The 20,963-nt window shown below is 47.6% G+C and overlaps 1 protein-coding gene across 1 annotated transcript in view; it reads left to right on the top strand.

The window, feature by feature from the left end:
* The window catches only part of LOC119397218 (uncharacterized), a 53,146-nt gene extending 44,371 nt beyond the window's left edge, over positions 1 to 8,775 (top strand). Inside the window, exons 4-5 of the mRNA XM_037664653.1 lie at positions 3,373 to 3,525; positions 8,765 to 8,775. Coding sequence (XP_037520581.1) covers positions 3,373 to 3,525; positions 8,765 to 8,775 — 164 coding nt within the window. The remainder of the gene's footprint in view (positions 1 to 3,372; positions 3,526 to 8,764) is intronic.
* The last annotated feature ends 12,188 nt before the right edge of the window (positions 8,776 to 20,963 follow it).

Genomic DNA, 20,963 nt, shown 5'->3' with positions numbered 1-20,963 from the left:
GAAAAGGGCAGTGTCATTCGCATAGAGTACAGCCTTTGATTGCGCAACATGTGAAGGATAACACTGATAAACAAAGAAAAAAGAGGTCCAAGTACGGAGCCCTGCACTACTCCGGCTGTTATGCATTTAACGTCTGATTTCGTTTGAGCTGTTCGTGTGTACTGTGTACGATTGCTCGGGTAGCTGCTTAAGGGGGGACGTGGCGATCAAGTCGCGAAAAATGGCAAGAAAATCGATTTTCTGAAAATCACGTTTTCAGTTTCTGTAGCCCTTTTTCTAATTCCAAAATATCTTCGCTGAAAACCACATAGAAGTGATACTAAAAATTGTTGCGCCCGCTGAGGTGGCGAAAATTATCATGGAAATCGCAAAAAAGAATGTGTTTTTCAAAAAATTATAGCTCCGCAATGACGTGACCAAGCATCGCCATCTAGGGCTCGTCTGAAAGAGCATTTCTCAGTCTTCAAGTTTTCCACCTCAGCTGGCTCGTCCATTTAAAAACAAGCGCACAAAAAGCAAACGTTTAAAGGCCGTTTCGAGGCCCCCGATTGGCCGCGGCCGCCATGATGCTGCAGCGCGCCTCGCCATTGGTCCGATGGTCGCTCCCGGTGTGCGTCATCTGCGGCTTCCACGTTGCAGGGTCGCAGCTGTCGAAAATCACGCTAATTACATAAGCGTTCGCGCTCGTTTTGTGTTCGCTGGTCGTCGATAATTACGCGTTAGCAGCTGCCCCCAGAAGGTCGATCGTCGGACCGTGCATCGGACTGGGATAGCCCGACGCGCTCGTCGCGAACATTGCAGAAGCACGTCTCGGACCTGTATTGTGTTTACTCGTGGGACCCGCAGTTAGAAGTTCTGCCCGTCGGCATCTCTGACCTCGTGACGAAGACCACCGCGGGACGACTTTTTGTGCTCGGGATTGAACATGACTAACTTTGAAACATCGGGCACCGCGGCAGCGCACACCGCAACCGTGCTTACTGCTCGGAGTCGTGGCTAGGCCTAACTACGTTCACGGCGTCGAAGAATTCGAACTTTGCGGGAAAGAACATCGTACTAGCAGACATGCGAAAGCGAACAGTCCGCAGTGCAGTTCGTTGCAAGCAACTAATGATATCGCCCGCTGGCAGCACTGAATCGCTGATTGGCATTGGACGCATCGGCAGTGTCGCGGACCCCACGGCCACGGCCGCTCGATCTCCCCAAGTCCGTCGCACAGCGATCGCTCGAAGCACAGAGACAATTTTGCGCGACGGCGCCCCAAAATGCGACGCCAAGCATATTGCACGCCGATGTTTCATCGCTGCAGCTTGGCATATTGAGCATCGCACCAAATGCCGCCACCAAGCATATCGGGCACCGACTTCCCAAACCCCGCGGCCGAGCACTTTGCGGTGAAATAAGCACTCAGTGGTGATGTAATTTAGGCGCGCTTCAAGCTGTGCATGGTATCGCAGCAAGCTTTTGTAAGTGTACTGAAATAATGAAAGCCTCGCCGACTACCATTGCCACGACTGGGTGAATGATGAAGCGTATCAAGGCGGGGGTGGCAAATGAACTTGTGTAAAGGAGTGGACGAATTTTTATCTGCCAAATTCGCTTCATTAAGTACTACTCAGAAATTCCTGTGCCACCAATGTCTTGGCCATAACTGTCACAGCACACCTAAATTTGCATACCACAACTTGTAACGTGCAAGTCTGGGCATTAAACCTGATAGGCTCACCCTTCAAAGAGCTGACAAAAATAACCAATAAAGAAAAAGGAAAGCACATACTGCGGAAAAATGAAAGATCAAGGACATAAGAAAACCCCTGCAAGCAAAGACACTAAATATTACAGCCCCAGGTCATTTTGATTTACATGTAGTGGCTGTGCAATTTTAGGGCCAGTTTTCTCAGAAGTGTGTTTTTACCCGGCTGTCTCGCTTGCAGAAAGCGTAGCACGACTATGGCTTGATGGATTTTCATGAGGTCTGTTGCATTGTATTCCCTAGTCAATTCTCTACGCTGTGACATTCCCATGTTTTTGAATTACTCTCTCGTTCTTTACTCTTTAGCTAATTTGACATGACAACGAATGCATTATGTGAACATGGATGTAATGTTCTGTGTAAAAAAAAATCCGGGTAATAAAAATATTTGGAGAATGTCACAGCATGAACCATTCCTATGGCTAAAATATAAGGGCGACTTTGAGCTTTTACCATGTTTTGTTGTCACGCCAGGCCTTCTGCAAGTTTGGTACAACAATGATGCAAGTAAAAATTTATAATGTCAAAACTGCTGGAGATATCTTAATGAAACTTTGTAAATAGTTATTCAGTGCACTTCGCAATAACCATGCCAAATTTCATTGTTCTACTACAAAAATAAAGAATTTCAGCTCCGATCCCCACCTCCCCCTTAAGAACTTGTTACGCCATGAAATCCATACCGCTGAAGTTTGCAGATGAGAATGTCTTGGTCAACGGAATCTATTGCTTTTTTCATGTCAATAAATATACCCAAGCACATTTCGCAATTGTTCAATGCATGGTTAATGTCTTTTGGACACTAAAATGACAGCTGTAGATGTCAAAGTTTGCTGCGAAAACCATGTTGGTGTCTTGATAAAATGCATCATTCAGTCATTCTTTTCGTTATGAGTTTTCCAAAGTGTGTTTATGCAAGAGAGTACTGTAATCGGATGATAGTGATTATGGTCACCAGTCTTATATATTGGTACTACCTTACCAAGTTTTAACTGGTTTGGGTAAGTTTCTGTGGTGAAGATTAAAAATGCTTGTCAGTAGGTGTCAGTGTAATTCGATATTGTGTTTTATTAGGGTAGCTGTTGATTCATAGTGCCCAACTACCTTGTTCACAGCCATCTCTTTGACGGTCATTAGTACTTCGGATGAAGTAATTTCTCCGAATGCGAAGGTGTCGTCTTGTATTGGTGGCAAGATAGATCGGTATTATCACTTGTGAACAGACTTTGGGCTGTAGTAACAAAAAAATCATTCAACTTATTCAGAAGGTCAGCTTCACTGTATTTAAGGCTATACAGATCTGGAACAATTACACGTTTTTGGGATGGCTTAATAACGAAGTTAATTGTGCACCACACTTCTCCAGACATGCCTTTAGCTTGGATAATTAATTGCTGCAATATTCTTTCCCTTTTTCTCGCATCAGCAAGAGGAATAGATTCCTCGTTATCTTGTACTGTTCTTTATAGCAAACATTTGCATAATTTTGTTTCATCTTGCACAGCCAATATGTTCTTCAACTTTAATTATACTCAAGATAGCATGTTTCATCCATGGAGATATCTTTGCTGATAGGTATGCATTTCTGTATGAGGTATGCTCATTCTGGATTCTTGCAGATTCTTGGACTCCTTCCCTCTGGTGGCAAAAGCGGGCTGAGCTCGCAAAAGCTTCTGCGAAGAGGTGCACGAAGGCTCCGAGAACTCGTCCCGAGGTCGCCAAGCGGCCTCTGCTTGTAAGGGCTAGCGAGGAACCCTCTGGAACTGCCAAAGGTGAGAGTAAGTTTTTTGTAGAATGTTTACACTGGTCAACCATGGTGCTGGTGAGAGTGACTACAGGCAGAAATATTTTGCACTGTACGACATTGGAAAGGAGTTTATGCAGTCATGAATGCTGTTAAAGGGACACTGAAGCAATTTTAGAAAAAGAAATGGGCTTACGGTGTGATGTTATGTAATTTCGTGTGGTGAGCTCGAAAAACACGCCAAAAATTTGCATAAACAAGCCCGCACAACAGTACAGTAGAACCCCGCTGATACGTTTTTGAAGGGACCGTAGGAAATAAACGTAAGAGACGGGAAACGTAAGAGTCGAAAAACAGGAAAAACGGCAAAATATTTAGTTTTATTTCAATTTTAGAATTTTAGAATTTCAATTTTAGAAATTTACAGAATTTTATTTCAATTCTTACGAACAGCACGAAAATTGGCGCGTTCAGCCGCAATCTAGTCGATGGATAGAAACGCGGAGTTTAGGATGGCCTCATCCACAGAAATGTAATCAACGTATGTGATTTTTTTAACACCAACAGCTGTAGGCATGAAAGAACTAAGCACACGGAATCACGACCGGCGCGGCGAGTCCGACCGCGAACCGCACGCACGACCATGCGAGCTCCAACCAGCTCGAACTCCTCCCGTTCTCCGACAAATAACAATGATGATGAGTCTACGCCAACGCGATGGCAGAAGTGAATGCCAATCTCGAAGGCCTTGCTTTCGCAAGCAATTACATCATAGACGCCATGTTTGTGCAATACAAATCTCAGAGGCTATGCTTTTGTCAATAGTAAATGCCAATCTCGAAGGCCTTGCTTTCGCGGGCAGTTACGTCATAGACGCCATCTTTGCAATTTGAATCTCGAAGGCCATGCTTTTGTTTGCATCAGTTGAAAGATTCTGTTGCTTGCGCCTCTCATGCGGCTAATATTACGGTCAAACGAGGCCAAGCTGCGTGAAAATGCACCATGGCGGCTCTCTTTGGTAGTCACTCGGTCGGCTCCGAGCGCACTTCGCGACGTATCATACGGGAACGGTCCGACAGTTACGACGTAACAGCGGGGTTCCCAATACATTGTATCCTATGGGAGCTATGCCGGGACCGGCGGAAAACGACGTAACAGCCGGGAAAACGCAGCAGTGAGGAAAGTAACAGCGGTGTTCTACTGTATTTTGGCAAACACACACGGCCAGCACCTGGGACGGCGCCGCACATCTCTCTGCCGCTACGATTGTTCGAAGCTTCGTGACGTCATCGGGGGTGCCTGCAAGGCTGCTGGCTGCACATAGGAGCCGGCGATAGCGTGCAGTCGGTGTTTTTTCGTTTGAAATTAGCGCATAGTTGTTCATACATCAATCTGTGGCTGTCGCAGTGAGCTTGATGCTGTACATCTGTGTTTTTCGAGTCAGTCGATTGTGTATACAAGCGATGACAACATGTGCTGCCATTGCTGATTACACGTCTAGAGGAAAGCACGCCCCCAACCCGCAACTTCCACCCGTGCTCAGTAGAGGCTAATAATAATTGAATTCGTGGGTAATGGCCCCTTCCCTATCGGCAACCAGCGCTGGAGTTTTCACCGACATGGGGCACCGCCCTGTCGGGTACGGCCGGAAACACTTTGGCATACAAATACGGGTGGCTACATACGTGAACCATGCTTCCGTGCGCAATGATCAAACGAGGAAAAAGAGGCTTCGAGACCGGCGGTATTGTATTCACAAATGCCACAATCAAGAAGGTTTTATTTATTATCTGAAAAAAAAAAAAAAATCCAGAGCGTCGTTGACTCCCTCGCTTTTCACCGATGCACGTGGACTGGCCCTCTGGAATACATCACAAGTATTTTATTTAAAGCTGGCCTTGAGAAACTTAAGCAAATGACAGCTTGGATTGCGTATGCAGTGCGCTGTACATTACACATATCGTATTTGAATCTAGGAGGAGGAGGAATAAACTTTATTAAGGGAAACCAGCAGGTTTAAGTGGCCGGGCCTAGGCCTCCCATGAGGGGACGTCAAGGGCTTGCCTCAACGCCGCCTCACGGGCGTGCTGGGTCGCCCAGGTTTGTTCGTCAAGAGCGGAGCTCCGCAGAGCCTCGCGGAGCCTCGACGAAAGGGTCGTGGTGTTAGTGTGTGTGTACTGTGCCGGGCACTCCCACAGCATATGCGAAAGCGTCGCCGGGTGAGTGCCACAGCACCGGCAGTTGGGGGTAGTGTACACGTCCGGGAATATGAGGTGGAGGCGGGCAGGGGAGGGATACGTGTTTGTTTGTAGTAGACAAAGTGGTGGCCTGTGCCCGTCTGAGCTTGGGGTGAGGTGGGGGAAAGACTCGGCGTCTGAGGTAAAAGGTCTTAACGAGGTCATTGAAGGTAGTCAGGTTGTCCCTGGTGTCCATCTCGTCTCCAGTAGCTCCGGCGCGGTTGACAAGGCCTCGCGCAATGGAGTGGGTGAATCTACACCGTTGTTTTTTTTTTTTTTTTTCAAAAAAACAATGTACGAAAGTGGGGGGTCGGCTTAGATTTGAGTAGAATGATTAAGTTTCTTTTTCTGGCCTTGCAAATTTCGATGGTCGGCTTAGAATCGGGGCCGGCCTAGATTCGAGTAAATAGTACTGTATTATAGTACCTCGCTGTTATGCGCACAGTTCTAGATCGGTTGCAGAACGACGACTGCTAGAAAAATCATGTCTACCCATGTTCCATTACTGATCACACACTGCATGTAAATCGCAGAACCACCATGAAGTCGATTACCACTAGGTTCCTCAAAGGCATTTTTTTAAAGTCTCAGGCTTAGACGATGGCCCATCGCAAGTTTGCAAACGGTCTGCAGATGATGGCGGGTAGACGTCGCTGAGGCACGATCGAAGTGGCATGTTTGTATTTCCGATAACACCACTAATCTCCACTTTACGCCGGCCTTTCATGTGCAGGTTGTCTTGCACATTTATTTCACACTTCGCCGTCAGCTTCAAAAACTTTTTTTTAAGACTGTGATACAGGCATTTAGTGGGCACATACAATTAAACCTGGATATAATGAAATTGACAAATTCCCCCAAAAATTCATCATAAACAGGTTTTCGTTATATCCAGTTTCAGCACGAAAATTCGGAAAAGACATGCACAAATGAAACACAAGGGGAATTGAAGGCAGAGCTCACCCAAAACATTTCTTTATCTGCAAAAACTGCGTGACATTATTCGTTGGACATCAAGACAACGCTGCTCCGTGATCGTTTAGCCATGGCCTCCTAGACTGGTTCAGGCAATGCAACGGCGCGTTGCCGGAGCCAGTCTCGGAGGCCACAGTCCCGCGAACCCGTGGTGTGGCGCAAGATAACAAAGCACGTGACGACGATGACGAGTAGGCCTCCAAAGGTCCGTCGTCACCATGGTCGCGGACAGTTTCCACCACCGCCTAATCTGACATCTCCTCGGTAGTGACGACACAGTTGTCAGCATTCAAAAAATCGCAAAAGCTGCGCGTCGTTAGGTGCTGCTCCATGCGTGGACAGTGAAACCACGCATGCACTGCGTCGAAAACGAAGAGCGAGCTCCATATGTGGCGTGAGCTCTTAATGCATAACGACACGGAGCAAGGGTTTTCTTTAGCTGGCGTCACCTGGTGTCATGTTAACGAAGTGCAGTTCAGAGAGTACTGCAACAACCGAAGAGTGGTGCTAACGCAGAAGACAATTTTCTTTCTTCAAAAAAAAAAAAAAAGCCGGTGCGTGTAACGTGGTGGCACCCGCGAGCGGCTGGATGAGGTTTCAAGGAAGGGGATGGAAAGGGGCACGCCTGCGCACGCACATGTGGCGACAAGAAAGCCGGCTTGAGGAGCGCAGGCCTCGCCTGCCTGCCTCGTGCACACCTGCACGCACAAGCGAGTACCCGCTCTTGCTTCGCAGTCACCGGGGCTTTGGGCACGCCATGCGTGATGCCGCCGTTTCGCACCTCGTCGCCGAGGCAACCGCAAAAGAAACATGCGGCTCCTGTTCGGGCCAAAATGACAAAATTCGGGGCAAAATTCCTAGGTTGTCGGCGGCAAAAATTTGTTATATCAAGGGTGTCAGCGCTGCCACTTCGTTACATAGCGGTCGCATGTGCTTCTATGGAGTAACCGCACGGAATAGAAGAACTTTGTAATATCGAGGAATTCGTTGTATGGAGGTTCGTTATAGGCAGATTTAACTGTACTTGCCATTGAAGACACTGTAAAAGAAGCATGTAGCGAAACAGCGTCGGTAACATAGTGCGAGAGTTGTAACTACCGATTACGTGAATGCTATGTGCTCGCTCAAAACTGCTGTCATTGGGCCAAATGTTTCTTCAGTGTTGCCTGAGGCACTAATTTTATTTCAAAGTGGGCACATATCAAGCGCACTGCATACGGCGCCGAGGTTCGCTAGTGCAATTCGAACACGGTTACCTTTATGCTTACGTCATGGGATGCTTGACACTTCGCAGAAAGGTTTCTTCCACATCACAGACATACATACCTGCCAAGTCTCCCGGATTACCCGGGAGACTCCCGGATTTTGAACGTTTCTCCCGGTTGTACGGGTCATAGGAAAATCTCCCGGAAATGCCAGTTTTGCCCCGCGCGTCCAGTGCATTGCACGCCCCGTGCGTCACGGTGACGCAAGGTGGGACGTTTAGCGTACAGATGCGCTACATGCAATTTAAAAATTGATCCTAAATGTGTTATAGGTTATATCAGCCGTTAATATTTCGTAGATGATGCGTTTGTGTACACAAAAATCTATCCCACAAGTTATCTCGCCTTCAAAATTTTGTGTCACTACTGCTTTAAGTGAGAGCCCAGCACTTAAAAGGGTAGCCGTTACCGATGTCTGTCGAGATAGCGCGTTCGCCAGCGCTCGCGACCGTCCCAGTCTCAACGGCGCCCGTTATGGTCCCTTGCCCGACGAAATAACTGGTGAGCAAGCGGCGACAGGCCTCGCACGCGGAGCGATGTTATCGCATGTGCCCTTCGCGCGACGGTGACTGCCGGGTCGTTTCATCTCTGCTTCAACCGCGTTCGTCCCTAGCGCTAGTGTGCTTTTACTCGCACGTAAAACAGACGATGCGTAAGCGATGTTATCGGTTTGGACTCTGTACAGATCAGCAGCGACCGCAAAATCCCGCTGACAGTGTCCATATAATTGCTATCGCAGTACCCCCCCGTTGAGTAGATCTCCCGGATTCCGTTTCTCCAAACTTGGCAGGTATGCACTGAGCTCAAGTGAGAAAGACCAGTTCTTTTCAGCTGTACGTCTGTACCTTACAACATCATGTGATTATATTAGACATAAGTTTCCAACTGGAAGAAATCAACCTCAAAATGGCCGAGGTTGCCCAAGTGCAGTCATTGGAGACTGCTTCATTCAGCAGTGTACGACGTTTCATTACTGCGTTCCCTGCTCTTTTGCCACAGCAAAGTGGCGAATCAAAAGAGAAGGCAGTCGATGAGCTCGAAGTGGAGTTTACTAGTTTACAAGCATACAATGTTCCAGCAGACATTTTGAAGGAGCCCAGGTGCGACGTACAGTGGGCACGTTTGGGAGCTGTTCGAAGTGTTGATGGATCCCTCAGGTTCCACAGAATTTCAGTGGTTATGCTGGGCATTCTCTCCATTCCCCACAGTAATGCGGAATGTGAGAGAATATTCAGCACCGTCAAGAAAACTTGGAACAGAATTTCGCTCATCTGTTTGTGAAAAAACTCTCGAGAGCCTGCTCATGGTGATAGGGCACCAGAGTGGAGCTTGCTTTGAGCAAAGTTACACGGAGAACTTTCTCAAGAAGGCAAAGTCCGCAACAGCAAAGTCACTGCAAAAATAAATTGTTGCCCTATTGAGTTGTTGCTGATTACTCTCTGACCGATCCTACTTGTGGTTGCAAAAACATGATTAAGCTTGTCGCTAAAGGCAAAACCCTCGGAACCTGTAACAAAAAAGTGGGTTGGCTACCCCTCCTCCGTTTGAGGGTTTTACTAATTTCGATGTTGCCAGGTTGGCAGGTATGTTATGCGCCACGCTTCTTTAGACATGCCTTTCGCTTGGATGAAATAATTGCTGCAATATTCTTTGTTTTGTTCTCTCATCAGCGAGAGGAATAGATTCCTCGTTATCTTGTGCTGTTCTTTATGGCAAACATTTGCACAATTTTGTTTCATCTTGCACAGCCAATATGCTCTTCAACTTTAATTATACTCAAGATAGCATTAGTCATCCACGAAGGTAGCTGTGCTGATAGGTATGCATTTCTGTATGAGGTATGCTCATTCTGGATTCTTGCAGACTCTTGGACGACTCCTCCCCTCTGGAGGCGAATGCGGGCTGCGCTCGCAATAGCTCCTGCAGAGAGGTCCATGAAGGCTCCAAGAACACGTCCCGAGGTCTCTGAGTGCCCTCTGCTTGTAAGGGCTAGCGAGGAATCCTCTGAACCTCCGAAAGGTGAGAGTAAATTTTTTGTATAATGTTTACACTGGTCAACCATGTTGCTGGTGAGAGTGACTACAGGCAGAAATATTTTGCGTTGTATGACATAAGAAAGGAGTTTATTTATGCAATCATGAACGCTGTTAAACGGACACTGGAACAGTTTTAGAAAAAGAAAGGGGTTACGGTGTGATGTTATGTGATTTCGTGCAGTGAGCTAGAAAAACACGCCGAAAATTTGCATAAACAAGTCCGCACAACTGTATTTTGGCAAAAACACGCAGCCAGCACCTGGGACAGCGCCGCACATCTCTCTGCCGCTACAATTGGCCGAAGCTTCGTGACGTCATCAGGGGTGCCTGCAAGGCTGCTGGCTGCACATAGCAGCAGGCGATAGCGTGCAATCGGTGTTTTTTTGTTTGAAATAAGTGCATAGTTGTTAATACGGCGATCTGTGGCTGTCGCAGTGAGCTTGATGCAGTACATCTGTATTTTTAGAGTCAGTCGATCGTGTATACAAGCGATAACAAAACGTGCTGCCATTGCTGATTACATGGCAGAGGAAAGCACGCCTCCAACCCGCAACTTCCACCCGTGCTCAATAAAGGCTGATAATAATTGAATTCGTGGGTAATCGCCACTTCCCTATCAGGAACCAGTGCTGGAGTTTTCGCCGACATGGAGCACCGCCCTGTGGGGTATGGCCGGAAACACTTTGGCATACAAATACGGGTGGCTACTAACGGTAACCATGCCATCATGCACATGCACAGTGATCAAACGAGGAAAAAAAGGCATCGAGGCTGGCGGTATTGTATTCACAAATGCCACAATCAAGATTTTATTTATTATCTGAAAAAAAAAAAGGTTTTATTTATTATCTGAAAAAATCCAGAGCATCGTCTACTCCCTCGCTTTTCACAGATGCACGGGGACTGGCCCTCTGGAAAACATGACAAGTATTTTATTTAAAGCTGGCTTTGAGAAACTTAAAGGAAGCACATGACAGCTTAGGTTGCGTATGCTGTGCGCCGTACATTACACATACCGTATTTATTTGAATCGACGCCGTTGTTTTTTTTTTTTCGAGAAAACGATGTGCGGAAGTGGGGGGTCGGCTTAAATTCAAGTACAATGATTAAGTTCTTTTTTTCCTGGCCTTGCAAATTTTGGGGGTTGGCTTGGAATCGGGGCCGGCCTACTATATTCGAGTAAATAATACGGTATTATACTGTAGACTAGCGATAATTCAAACTGATAATTCAAAGTTTCGGTTAATTCAAACAAATCTTAAATTTTTGGTTAGCCCACTGTTTTCAATGTATTTTAAAGCTGCTTAATTCAAACTGCCTCACTGCACAAATTTGGTTAATTCAAACTTTTTCCTTGTCCATGTCTGGAAATATCTGCTGCCTTTGTTGCTTCTAGCTGAACAATCTCGTTTTTCTGTTACTAACAGGCGCAAATAAAGCTGATTGCCTGCCTACAAAACGGCCAAACTAGCCGAACCTTGCGCACCAATAATCTCGTGCTGACCGAAGGAAAAAAAAAAACTACGGTCTGGCCTTGATCTATCGCATGCCAAACATTTCTTAAAGGGACACTAAAGGCAAATAACAATTTATGTCAGAGTGAAAGCTCAGTGTATGACGACGTCTAAAACGGCAATATTATCAACAGCAGTGCCCTACTTACCGAGAAATTAAGCTAAATATATCGCACGATGAGCGCCATGAGCAGCACATTTTCAAAATGATCCCGATGACGTATGAGCGTCTGCCTAAAATTAATCACTAGTAATCAAACAAGCAGCAATAAAAAAAACCTTCCGTGCATCAAGAGACGTAATAAAATGGTGTTTGTTCGTTTCTGTTTGATTCATGGAAAAAAGAACCTCTGGCGTTGCCATGGGAAACGGCGCGCGTGGTTCAAAAGTTCCGTTTTCGCCGAACTGCGCTTCGCCCGGCGCCCTGCTTCGCTCACGCGGTCGCGTCTCAGTGGTAGTTTTGGTATCTCGTACTGCCGCGTGTGTTTTGCGCGCTCGTGAAAGTCACTCTGACAGTAGTTCGACAAAATGCCGCATGCATGTGATGTTGCCGTATGCCCGAATGGTGCACGCCGCTAGTGCACGCCGCCGTGCAGTAAAGGCGGGCAATGTTGGGTACGGCAACAGTGAAGTGCGAAATACCGTTTTCAGGCGTGTGATTTGAAGTGCGCTAACGCGATGCGGACCACTAAAACGTGATTTTATTTCAAAATAAGCACTTCCTTGGCATAAAAGTAGCACTATGAGGTTTCTGGACCGCTATTTAAGCAATCAACATCGACTTAATATATTTGCCTTTAGTGTCCCTTTAAAGTCACTTTCTCTGCGATATGCCATGCGAGAAAGCGTCCTAAGAATTGGAAGGGGCTAGCAACTGTCGTGGGACGCAACACATTTCGTCCCTTAATTACACACTCGTGCATGCTTTGTATAATAAGTACCATTATTATCGCTGATGTCGGAAAATTTTACTGGCAATCATGCAGAGCAGTCTATGATGTTGCTGCAGCACTGAGAAACAATAAACATCGCAGTGTTAGTTGGTGTGTTGCCCTGAGTCATATTTATGACAACTTCTGATAATTCAAACTTCTGATAATTCAAATAAAATCCTGAGGTCCCCTCAAGTTTGAATTATCGAGAGTCTACTGTACCTCGCTGTTATGCGCAGAGTTCTAGACCGGTTGCAGAACGACGACTGCTAGAAAAATCATGTTGTCTACACATGTTCCATTACTGATCACACACTGCATGTCAAACACGGAACCACCATGAAGTCTATTACCACTAGGTTCCTCAAGGGCATTTTTTTAAGCGTCAGGCTTAGACGATGGCCCACTGCAAGTTTGCAAACGGTCTGCACATGATGGCGGGTAGACGTCGCTGATGCACGATCTCAGTGGCATGTTTGTACAGTCGAACCCACTTATAACGATCCCACATATAACGATCTATCGGTTATAACGACCATATTTGGGTGCACTTACGATTTTCCTATGCTAACCATTGAAGCTGCGTCCAGATATAGCGAACATTTTTCAAAGCCTCCTACTCTTACAACGAACACTTCAGACACGGTCGCGGTAAAAATATGGCACATACGAAGCGAAAAAAAGTTAAAATATGCCTTCTAAAGCGTGACAGGGGCGCGAGCTCGCGCGTGCCCCGCTCCAGTTTACTTGCGGCTAAGATATCCCTGATCGGCGAGCACCGCACGCAGATTTCGGACGCTACGAGCGAGGTCGCTCACTTTCCAGCCTTTTTTCTTCAGTGGCAGAATGGCAGTGAGGAAGAAAAAAAGGGAGGCAGCATGAAGCCTTGCGGTCACCTTTTGCACGGTAACCTTTCCTGATGCCGTTCTCTGCAGCTGCGACTGCCTGCTATGAACCAAACCATGCCTTGGAACGCAAGAAGGCATAAATGCAAGAAGTGATAACCGCGATAGCTTTCCATCGCAAAAAGGTTCATTGCGTCCCTAAACTCGTCGACGCCACAATGTGCCGCGAAAAGTCTTCAGTCTTTCCGGTAATGGCAGAGACCGGTCGATCGGTGATAACGATTTCCGCGCGATTGCGGCGATGCCTTTGCGGATAAACATCAGAAAAGAGCGAAGGCGAAGTGGCGGCCGTCGATGAACGTGCCAGTATGCCTTATAGCCGACAACCTTATCACAGTCATCTGTAGATATCTGCTCGGCTGCGCGTGTGGCGTACTACGCCGTACACTGCAGATTGACGGCGGTACGAGCGCGCCATGCTTAGCCATGCTGCCGTTCGCAAGTTCGCTGCCGCCGCGTCGTGCGAGACCGCATTAAAGTTGCCGTCGCTTTGTAGAAACGAAATTAGCACGCTGTTGTTGAGCGACGCGGGCACCGAGAAACGTCGATGCACTGACAGCGAGCGTATACTGCGTGTTTGACTAGGTGACAACTCAAGTGCGCCGCGCATCGTCGTGCAGGGCCGCGAGAGCATCGCGGAGACGTAGAGTGCGCGTTGCTTGGAAAATACTTGTTTTCGCCGCGTTGAGCGAAGAGGCTAGTCGCCGCACCCGTGCGCGGTCAGGAGTGAAGCAAGCACGAAGAACGTACAAACGCGCGCATACGGCATACAGCAAGCGGCCCGGCAGTGACTCCGCGACCCGAGTGGCGACGCGCTGCACGCAACTAGCCAGGGATGATCGGCTCCATGTCGCGGTACCGCGCTTCGGTGAAACGGTGTCGGCTCATTGCAAAGGCGGTTAATTCACTCGTGAGCACGCAGCGGGCGTCGCTTCTTGACGCGAAAAGGCTTAGCTTGTCACCGAAGGGGTTGTTAGCACTTTAACAAAAGTGCACAAAGGAAAAAAAACGGCTTGGCCGCTAAGCGCACGTTTTTAAGGGCGAGTCCATATACAACGAACTACTGATATAACGACCACTTTTCGCGACACTTTCGAGTTCGTTATAAACGGGTTCGACTGTATTTCCGATAACACCACTAATCTCCACTTTACGCCGGCCTTTCATGTGCAGGTTGTCTCGCACATTTCACAGTTCACCGTCAGCTTCAAAAACTTTTTTTAAGACTGATATGGACATTTAGTGGGCACATACAGTTAAACCTGGATATAATGAAATTGACAAATTCCCCCAAAATTCGTCATAAACAGGTTTTCGTTATATCCAGTTTCAGCGCGAAAATTCGGAAAAGACACGCACAAATGAAACACAAGGGGAATTGAAGGCAGAGCTCACCCAAAACATTTATTTAGCGGCAAAAACTGCGTTATTTTGCTCTATTGATTGTTTGTGTGAGATGACATCATTCGTAGGACATCAGTACAACGCTGCTCCGTCATCGTCTAGCCATGGCCTCAGAGACTGGCTCTGGCAACGCAACTGGCGCGTTGCCGGAGCGAGTCTCAGAGGCCACAGTCGCGCGAACCCGTGGTGTGGCGCAAGATAACAAAGCACGTGGCGACAGTGACGAGTAGGCCTCCGAAGGTCTGTCGTCGTCACCGTGGTCGCGGACAGTTTCCACCACCGCCTAATCTGACATTTCCTCGGTAGTGACGACACAGTTGTCAGCATTAAAAAAAATTGCAGAAGCTGCACGTCGTTAGGCGCTGCTCCATGCGTGCACAGTGAAACCACGCACGCACTGCGTCAAAAATGAAGAGCGAACTCCATATGCGGCATGAGCTCTTAAAGCATAATGACACGGAGCAAGGGTTTTCTTTAGCTGGCGTTACCTTGTGTCACTTTAACGAAGTGCAGATCAGAGACTACTGCAACAACCGAAGAGTGGTGCTAACGCAAAAGCCAATTTTCTTTCTTTAAAAAAAAGAAATCCGGTGCGTTTAACGTGGTGGCACCCGCGAGCGGCTGGATGAGGTTTCAAGGAAGGGGATGGAAAGGGGCACGCCTGCGCACGCACATGTGGCGACAAGAAAGCCGGCTTGAGGAGCGCAGGCCTTGCCTGCCTGCCTCGCGCACACCTGCACGCACAAGTGAGTACCCGCTCTTGCTTCGCAGTCACTGTGGCTTCGAGCGCGCCATGCGTGATGCCGCCGCTTCGCACTCTCGTCGCCGAGACAACCGCAGAAGAAACATGCGGCTCCTGTTCGTGCCAAAATGACAAAATTCGGGGCAGAATCCCTAGGTTGTCGGCAGTGGAAATTTGTTATACCAAGGGTGTCTCACGCTGCCACTTCGTTACATAGCGGTCCCAAATACATGTGCTTCTATGGAGTAACGGCAGGGAATAGAAAAACTTTGTATTATCGAGGAATTCGTTGTATGGAGTTTCGTTATCGGCGGATTTAACTGTACTAGCGATTGAAGACTCTGTAAAAGAAAGCACGTAGCGAAACAGCGTCGGTAACATAGTGCGAGAGTTGTAACTACCGATTATGTGAATGCTAGCTCTCTCAAAACTGCTGTCATTGGGCCAAATGTTTCTTCAGTGTTGCCCGAGGCACTAATTTTATTTCAAAGTGGGCACATAACGAGCGCACTGCATACGGCGCCGAGGTTTGCTAGTGCAATTCGAACACGGTTACCTTTATGCTTACGTCATAGGATGCTTGACACTTTGTCGAAAGCTTTCTTCCACATCGCAGACATACTTTTCATTGCAGAGCTAGCTTCAGTCCTTTTCTACAACGCATTGTCGCGAAGGTACCCGTCCGCGCATACCACATCACTGAAACCGTAGCGGAGAAAAATCGGTGGCATCGCTGCTCGCCCACTGTGCCACAGTGACGTGAAGTGTCCCAATCTTCGCTGGTCTTGCGTGCTTACAAAACGACGCATATCGAGCAAAAGCTTTGGTAGTGTCGAATGACGTTCACCATGCATTTCAGCGCGCCGCGAGGTGTACAAGGGCACGTTGAAACGTGTCGTACACCTTGCGGCGGCTCTGTATTACTAAATGTTTCTCAGCCAGCTCGCCAGGGTGGTGCAGCGTGTAAATTTTGGGTGCGCCAGCTGGCCAGCGCAGGTTCCCTGTAATCATACATGCCACACATGCAGTGACCACGGTGGAGCCCGAGCCCTATTGATCTATTGGCATCAGGTGGCGCTACATCGACACATTGAATGTAAATGTTTTTAACAGCAAAGCTGTTTAGGCTAGCCGTAAGTTGTATGCCGTATTAAGATTCATAAATGGGTATGTGCCAGAGAATTTGGGCGAGTCCCACTGCTCACCCCTGGTCCACTAAAAGTGAAGAAGGTAATGGTTAGACCAACAACAAATGGCTGTGAAGCGACGGCGGCGAAGTGGATACCTTCGAGTACGTACGACAGAATACGGAGGAATTGGAAAGGCAATGGCTGCTGCGAGAAGACTCCAAAGCGATGGAAGGCCTATGCCAACGACGACATGCCTGTACATCTATGAGAGGTGTGAATGCTTGGTTTCAGCGCGAGTTTGTCTCTTGTGTTTAGACATCTGTGTGGTGTCTGTGACGGTCTGTGGTTTACCTCTAACCTCTCTGCCCTGAGAATCAACGTAGACACAACCTAGTATCACCTAGCTTAAGCCCAGCAACGACCTAGGAGCAGCATAGAAACAGCATGCATCACCGAGCTAAGGCCTAGAAACAACCTAGAAGCAACCAGATTGTGTTCAGAATAGTCCAGTTTCGCTGTTTCAAGCCTTGTGTGGCTTAGTGCAAGGCCAATTATTTTTTATTCGATGACATTAGATGTGATGGAACATCTCTGTACCAATTATAGGCTGTCTGTATCATCATGTGAAAGACCGCAATACCGAGTAGCAGCGGCAACTGTCAGTTGTGATTGAAAAATACGATCGGACTTCGCCTCGACTGAAATTGCCCGTGCGATGTCGGTGTGGCGATGTCGGTGGAGCGCTGCTGTGTGCTTTGAAAATGAGTTTCAACTTCCACCTGTGCTGCGGTCTGTTCAAATGCGGAGGCTTTCTTGCATTTTCAACACAATTTAACTCATTGGGATAGGAGTGGCTGCCTCCGAAGGCGACGAACATGGTGCTCTACTGCTCGGTGCCGCAGTGCCGGACTTACGCAATGGAGCCCAGTGTCAGCCTGCACCGGTAACCGCTGGACAAGAAACTGCGCGAAGCATGGGTCGTGAAGCTAAGAACCGGCAAGTAGCCATCGGCTACCAGTCATGTGTGCAAAATGCAATTCCCTGATGAAGAGGCCTGTTACTTCTGTTTCTGGAATGAAATCTGGGAACGGTAGCCATAGATGTATAGGAACAGTATTGAATTTTCTGTGCGTTGTGTCCTGGAAGAGCACTTCAACGGTGGGAACATGTTAACACTTTTCTTCAAGTATCACTTTATCCATGGATCTTCATCCAGAAAAGCTTTTCGCAATTCGTTCCACCAGCACATGCAGGTTTGTAATCATTCTTGCGGTGAGTACTCCCATAAAAGGCCCTGCCCTTTTGAGCTCGTGAGTGCTAGAGTCCCAATTAGAATTTCTTGCTTGCTTTTTTAAAAATGTCATCTCATTAATAAAAGCATGCCTCCTGTTCGGAGCAGCCGCAGTTCGGTTTTAATATGCGCAGTTTTGATCAGCCAACCACAGCCGCGCCTTTCGTAATTGCTCAGCCAACCACAGCTCGCACCTTTCGTACATTCCTGCTGCCCTTGCAGGTAGCCGGGTAGCCCGGATAGCCATCGCGACTGATCGCGAGCGCTTTGTTGGCGGAGTCCACTTCCGCGAGTTTTCGCATACCACTGCACTCCTCTTTTGCGTGCGTGCTGTGCAGAGGCGCTGCGGACTGCTTGAATTTTTGACTTCTCGTGTAGCAATGGCCAGCGTCAAGAAGCGCAAGAACCTTGACTTTGCGACGAAGTTGAAAGGCATACAGCGTGTTGAGGCGGGCGAAAAAAGTTCAACGGTGGCGGACGACATCGGGATACCACGGAGCACTATGAGCACCTTGGAGAAGAACAAGGCGGATATCGAGGCAAAGGCGGCGGAGCAGCGAACGTCGGTAGCCTGTCGTGTGCGCATTCCTGCCCACGGAAAAGTAGAAAAGGCACTCTATGCCTGGTTCCCTCTTCCAGGCTGCCGTACCACACGAAGTGTCTGTGGACGCTTTTGTGGAAGCGGACTGCAATTTTCAGGCTGTTGGAGCCTCGCTGACGAGAACATTGTAGCTGCGGTCGTAGGGACCCAGGATGCCCAGGCCGACAGCTCAAGTGACGATGAAGATCGTCCGGACAAGGCGGCGGCTAAACGCGTGTACTCCGCCGCTGAAGTGGCGGCAGCGTTTGGCTTGATTCGCTGTTGTTGCGGCGACATGGAGGGAACCGGGCTGTCACACCTGGACAGCCTCAATAAGATCGAGGCCAGCATCTTGAACTTCAGTTCGAAGACGAAGAAGCAGGCCAAGATAAGCGTTTTTTTTTTCATGCGAATAAAACGTTCTGTTGCATCGTGTGTGCGGAATTAGTTGTCAATTCTTGAATGCGCCGATTGTAGGTGATCGTCCGCCACTGGTAAGGTCTCGGGGCCTGTATTTTTTTGATATCAAATTTTTCATATATCAAACTAATTTGCGATCCCTTTCGAGTTCGATATATCCAGTGTTCGACTGTATCGAAACGTTGCCGTTGATAATTCAGGTGGCATACTTAACATCCTGATAACGAAGGAGCTGAGGGCCTCTTGTTTCATCCACAAGGCATCGTTACCATGCACATTTGGAAGCACAAAAGAGGAAGCAACAAGAAGCGAATGATTCAAGGAAGGCACCTTTTAGAGGACGAAATTGATAATTTCAGGAGAAAGAAAGGGAAACTGGAAGCAACAGTTGCTGATCCAGCAACTTCAGCGGATGAATTGGCTTTGAAAGCACGAGAGACAGGTGATGTCATATACATTGTGATGCCAAACAGCATCAGGAAAACAGCGAAAAGCAAGACAGAAGGCTAAACATCATCCAAGGAGTAACGGCAAAACATCTGGAGCTTTTGTGAAAGCTTACCACCTGTCACAGTGTACTCCTAAACTCATCTTAGTCTATTCATAATGCGAGTCGTCTTCTCGGTGTTCAGTGAATGTGTTGTTTTTTATGACGGGTACCAGGTCACTTACCGAGATGTGTCCTTGAAAAAAAACTTTTCGGCCTGAAATTCCTTAAAAACCCTCGAATTTCTGCCTTCAAAATCAATACAAACCATGAGGACGGCAATGATGTGTGAAAATTTTGGAGTACTTTTTGTTAAAACCTTGAGTGAATACCTGCAAAGGAAACAACTTGATGTTCACGTCACATTGTGGAACAACTGTGGGGTGTCAAGCAGATGTCGGACATGTACATTCTTGAGTCACAGCACAGCGGACGACCTCTTGCAGAACTTGACGGAAACACCCACTTTTCTTTTCTCTGAGCAAGATCGTGCAGCTCTGATGGGTGGCCTGATTGCCCACTGGAGTCTTTTCAACAAGTTGCAGCAGCACATGAAAAATCACTTTCAAGTTCAGTGCTTGGATATTGGTTCATGTGGCTTGCGCACAGTGCATAATGCTTACAAAGCCGGAATGCATGCGATGAGCTGGCCAGTCGATACCTACCTGTCCAGCTTATTCTCACTCTTCCATGATGCACCGGCCCATCATGAAGATTTTGTTGAAGACATGGGCAGTAAGCGGTTTCCACTTCCTTTCATACCCCGCCAATGGGTCAAGAACGTGCCAGGGCTGCCACCTGTCAGTTTTTTTTAAATCCCTTCAAGTGTAGTGATCATTGGAATGGAGCATATTACTGCATGTGCAAGTATATATGAATGTCCTATATTTCTGTGGCATATGCACAGTATACATTTTAAGGTTTGTTTGTGTCTGTAAAGACACTGACCTGGTGTATTCAGACGCAAAGAACGGCTCTTTATGGACGAAGATGTGCGGATCCTTTTCAGGTGCAGCACATTCAGTGCTATGACTAAGACCTGACTTTTGTACAAGTGTCATTTTGATCACATGTATTTGTATGCCAGCAATTAGGCTGGTTGGTTAGCTCAGTGTTGCGCTTCTTGGAACATGTTAAGTTTATTTCGCCCAAAGAAAACAATTAATGTTACATTTAATAGCGCTGCATGCCAAAGATTTAATGTGGTGTCTGTTATTGGACATCAATTTCATCTCTTAAAGGGATACTGAACAAAAATTTGAAAAAGCTACGAAAACACTTACATTCGACTCGGACGACACGACTGTTCCTGTACGCAGCGTTTATTTCACGTAATTTCGAGCAGTTGGCCGTATTTTTAGTGGATTGTGAGAGCGCGGCGGCTGCATGCCACTGCGCTTGTCGGCGGACGTGACGTCGAATGCTTCGGCAAGAGGGGGACAACCGGCACGCTCTCTCCTGCCCTGCCACTTCCCTTTCTCCACCTCTCCTCTCAAGAACCGAGGGTGGCTGGTGTGGCGCTGAGCCTTGTCCTCTTTTCCCCACATA

This window comes from Rhipicephalus sanguineus, chromosome 6 (genome assembly GCF_013339695.2).
Source record: "Rhipicephalus sanguineus isolate Rsan-2018 chromosome 6, BIME_Rsan_1.4, whole genome shotgun sequence".
NCBI lineage: Eukaryota > Metazoa > Arthropoda > Arachnida > Ixodida > Ixodidae > Rhipicephalus > Rhipicephalus sanguineus.
This window is presented reverse-complemented; position numbering and strand designations above follow the sequence as displayed.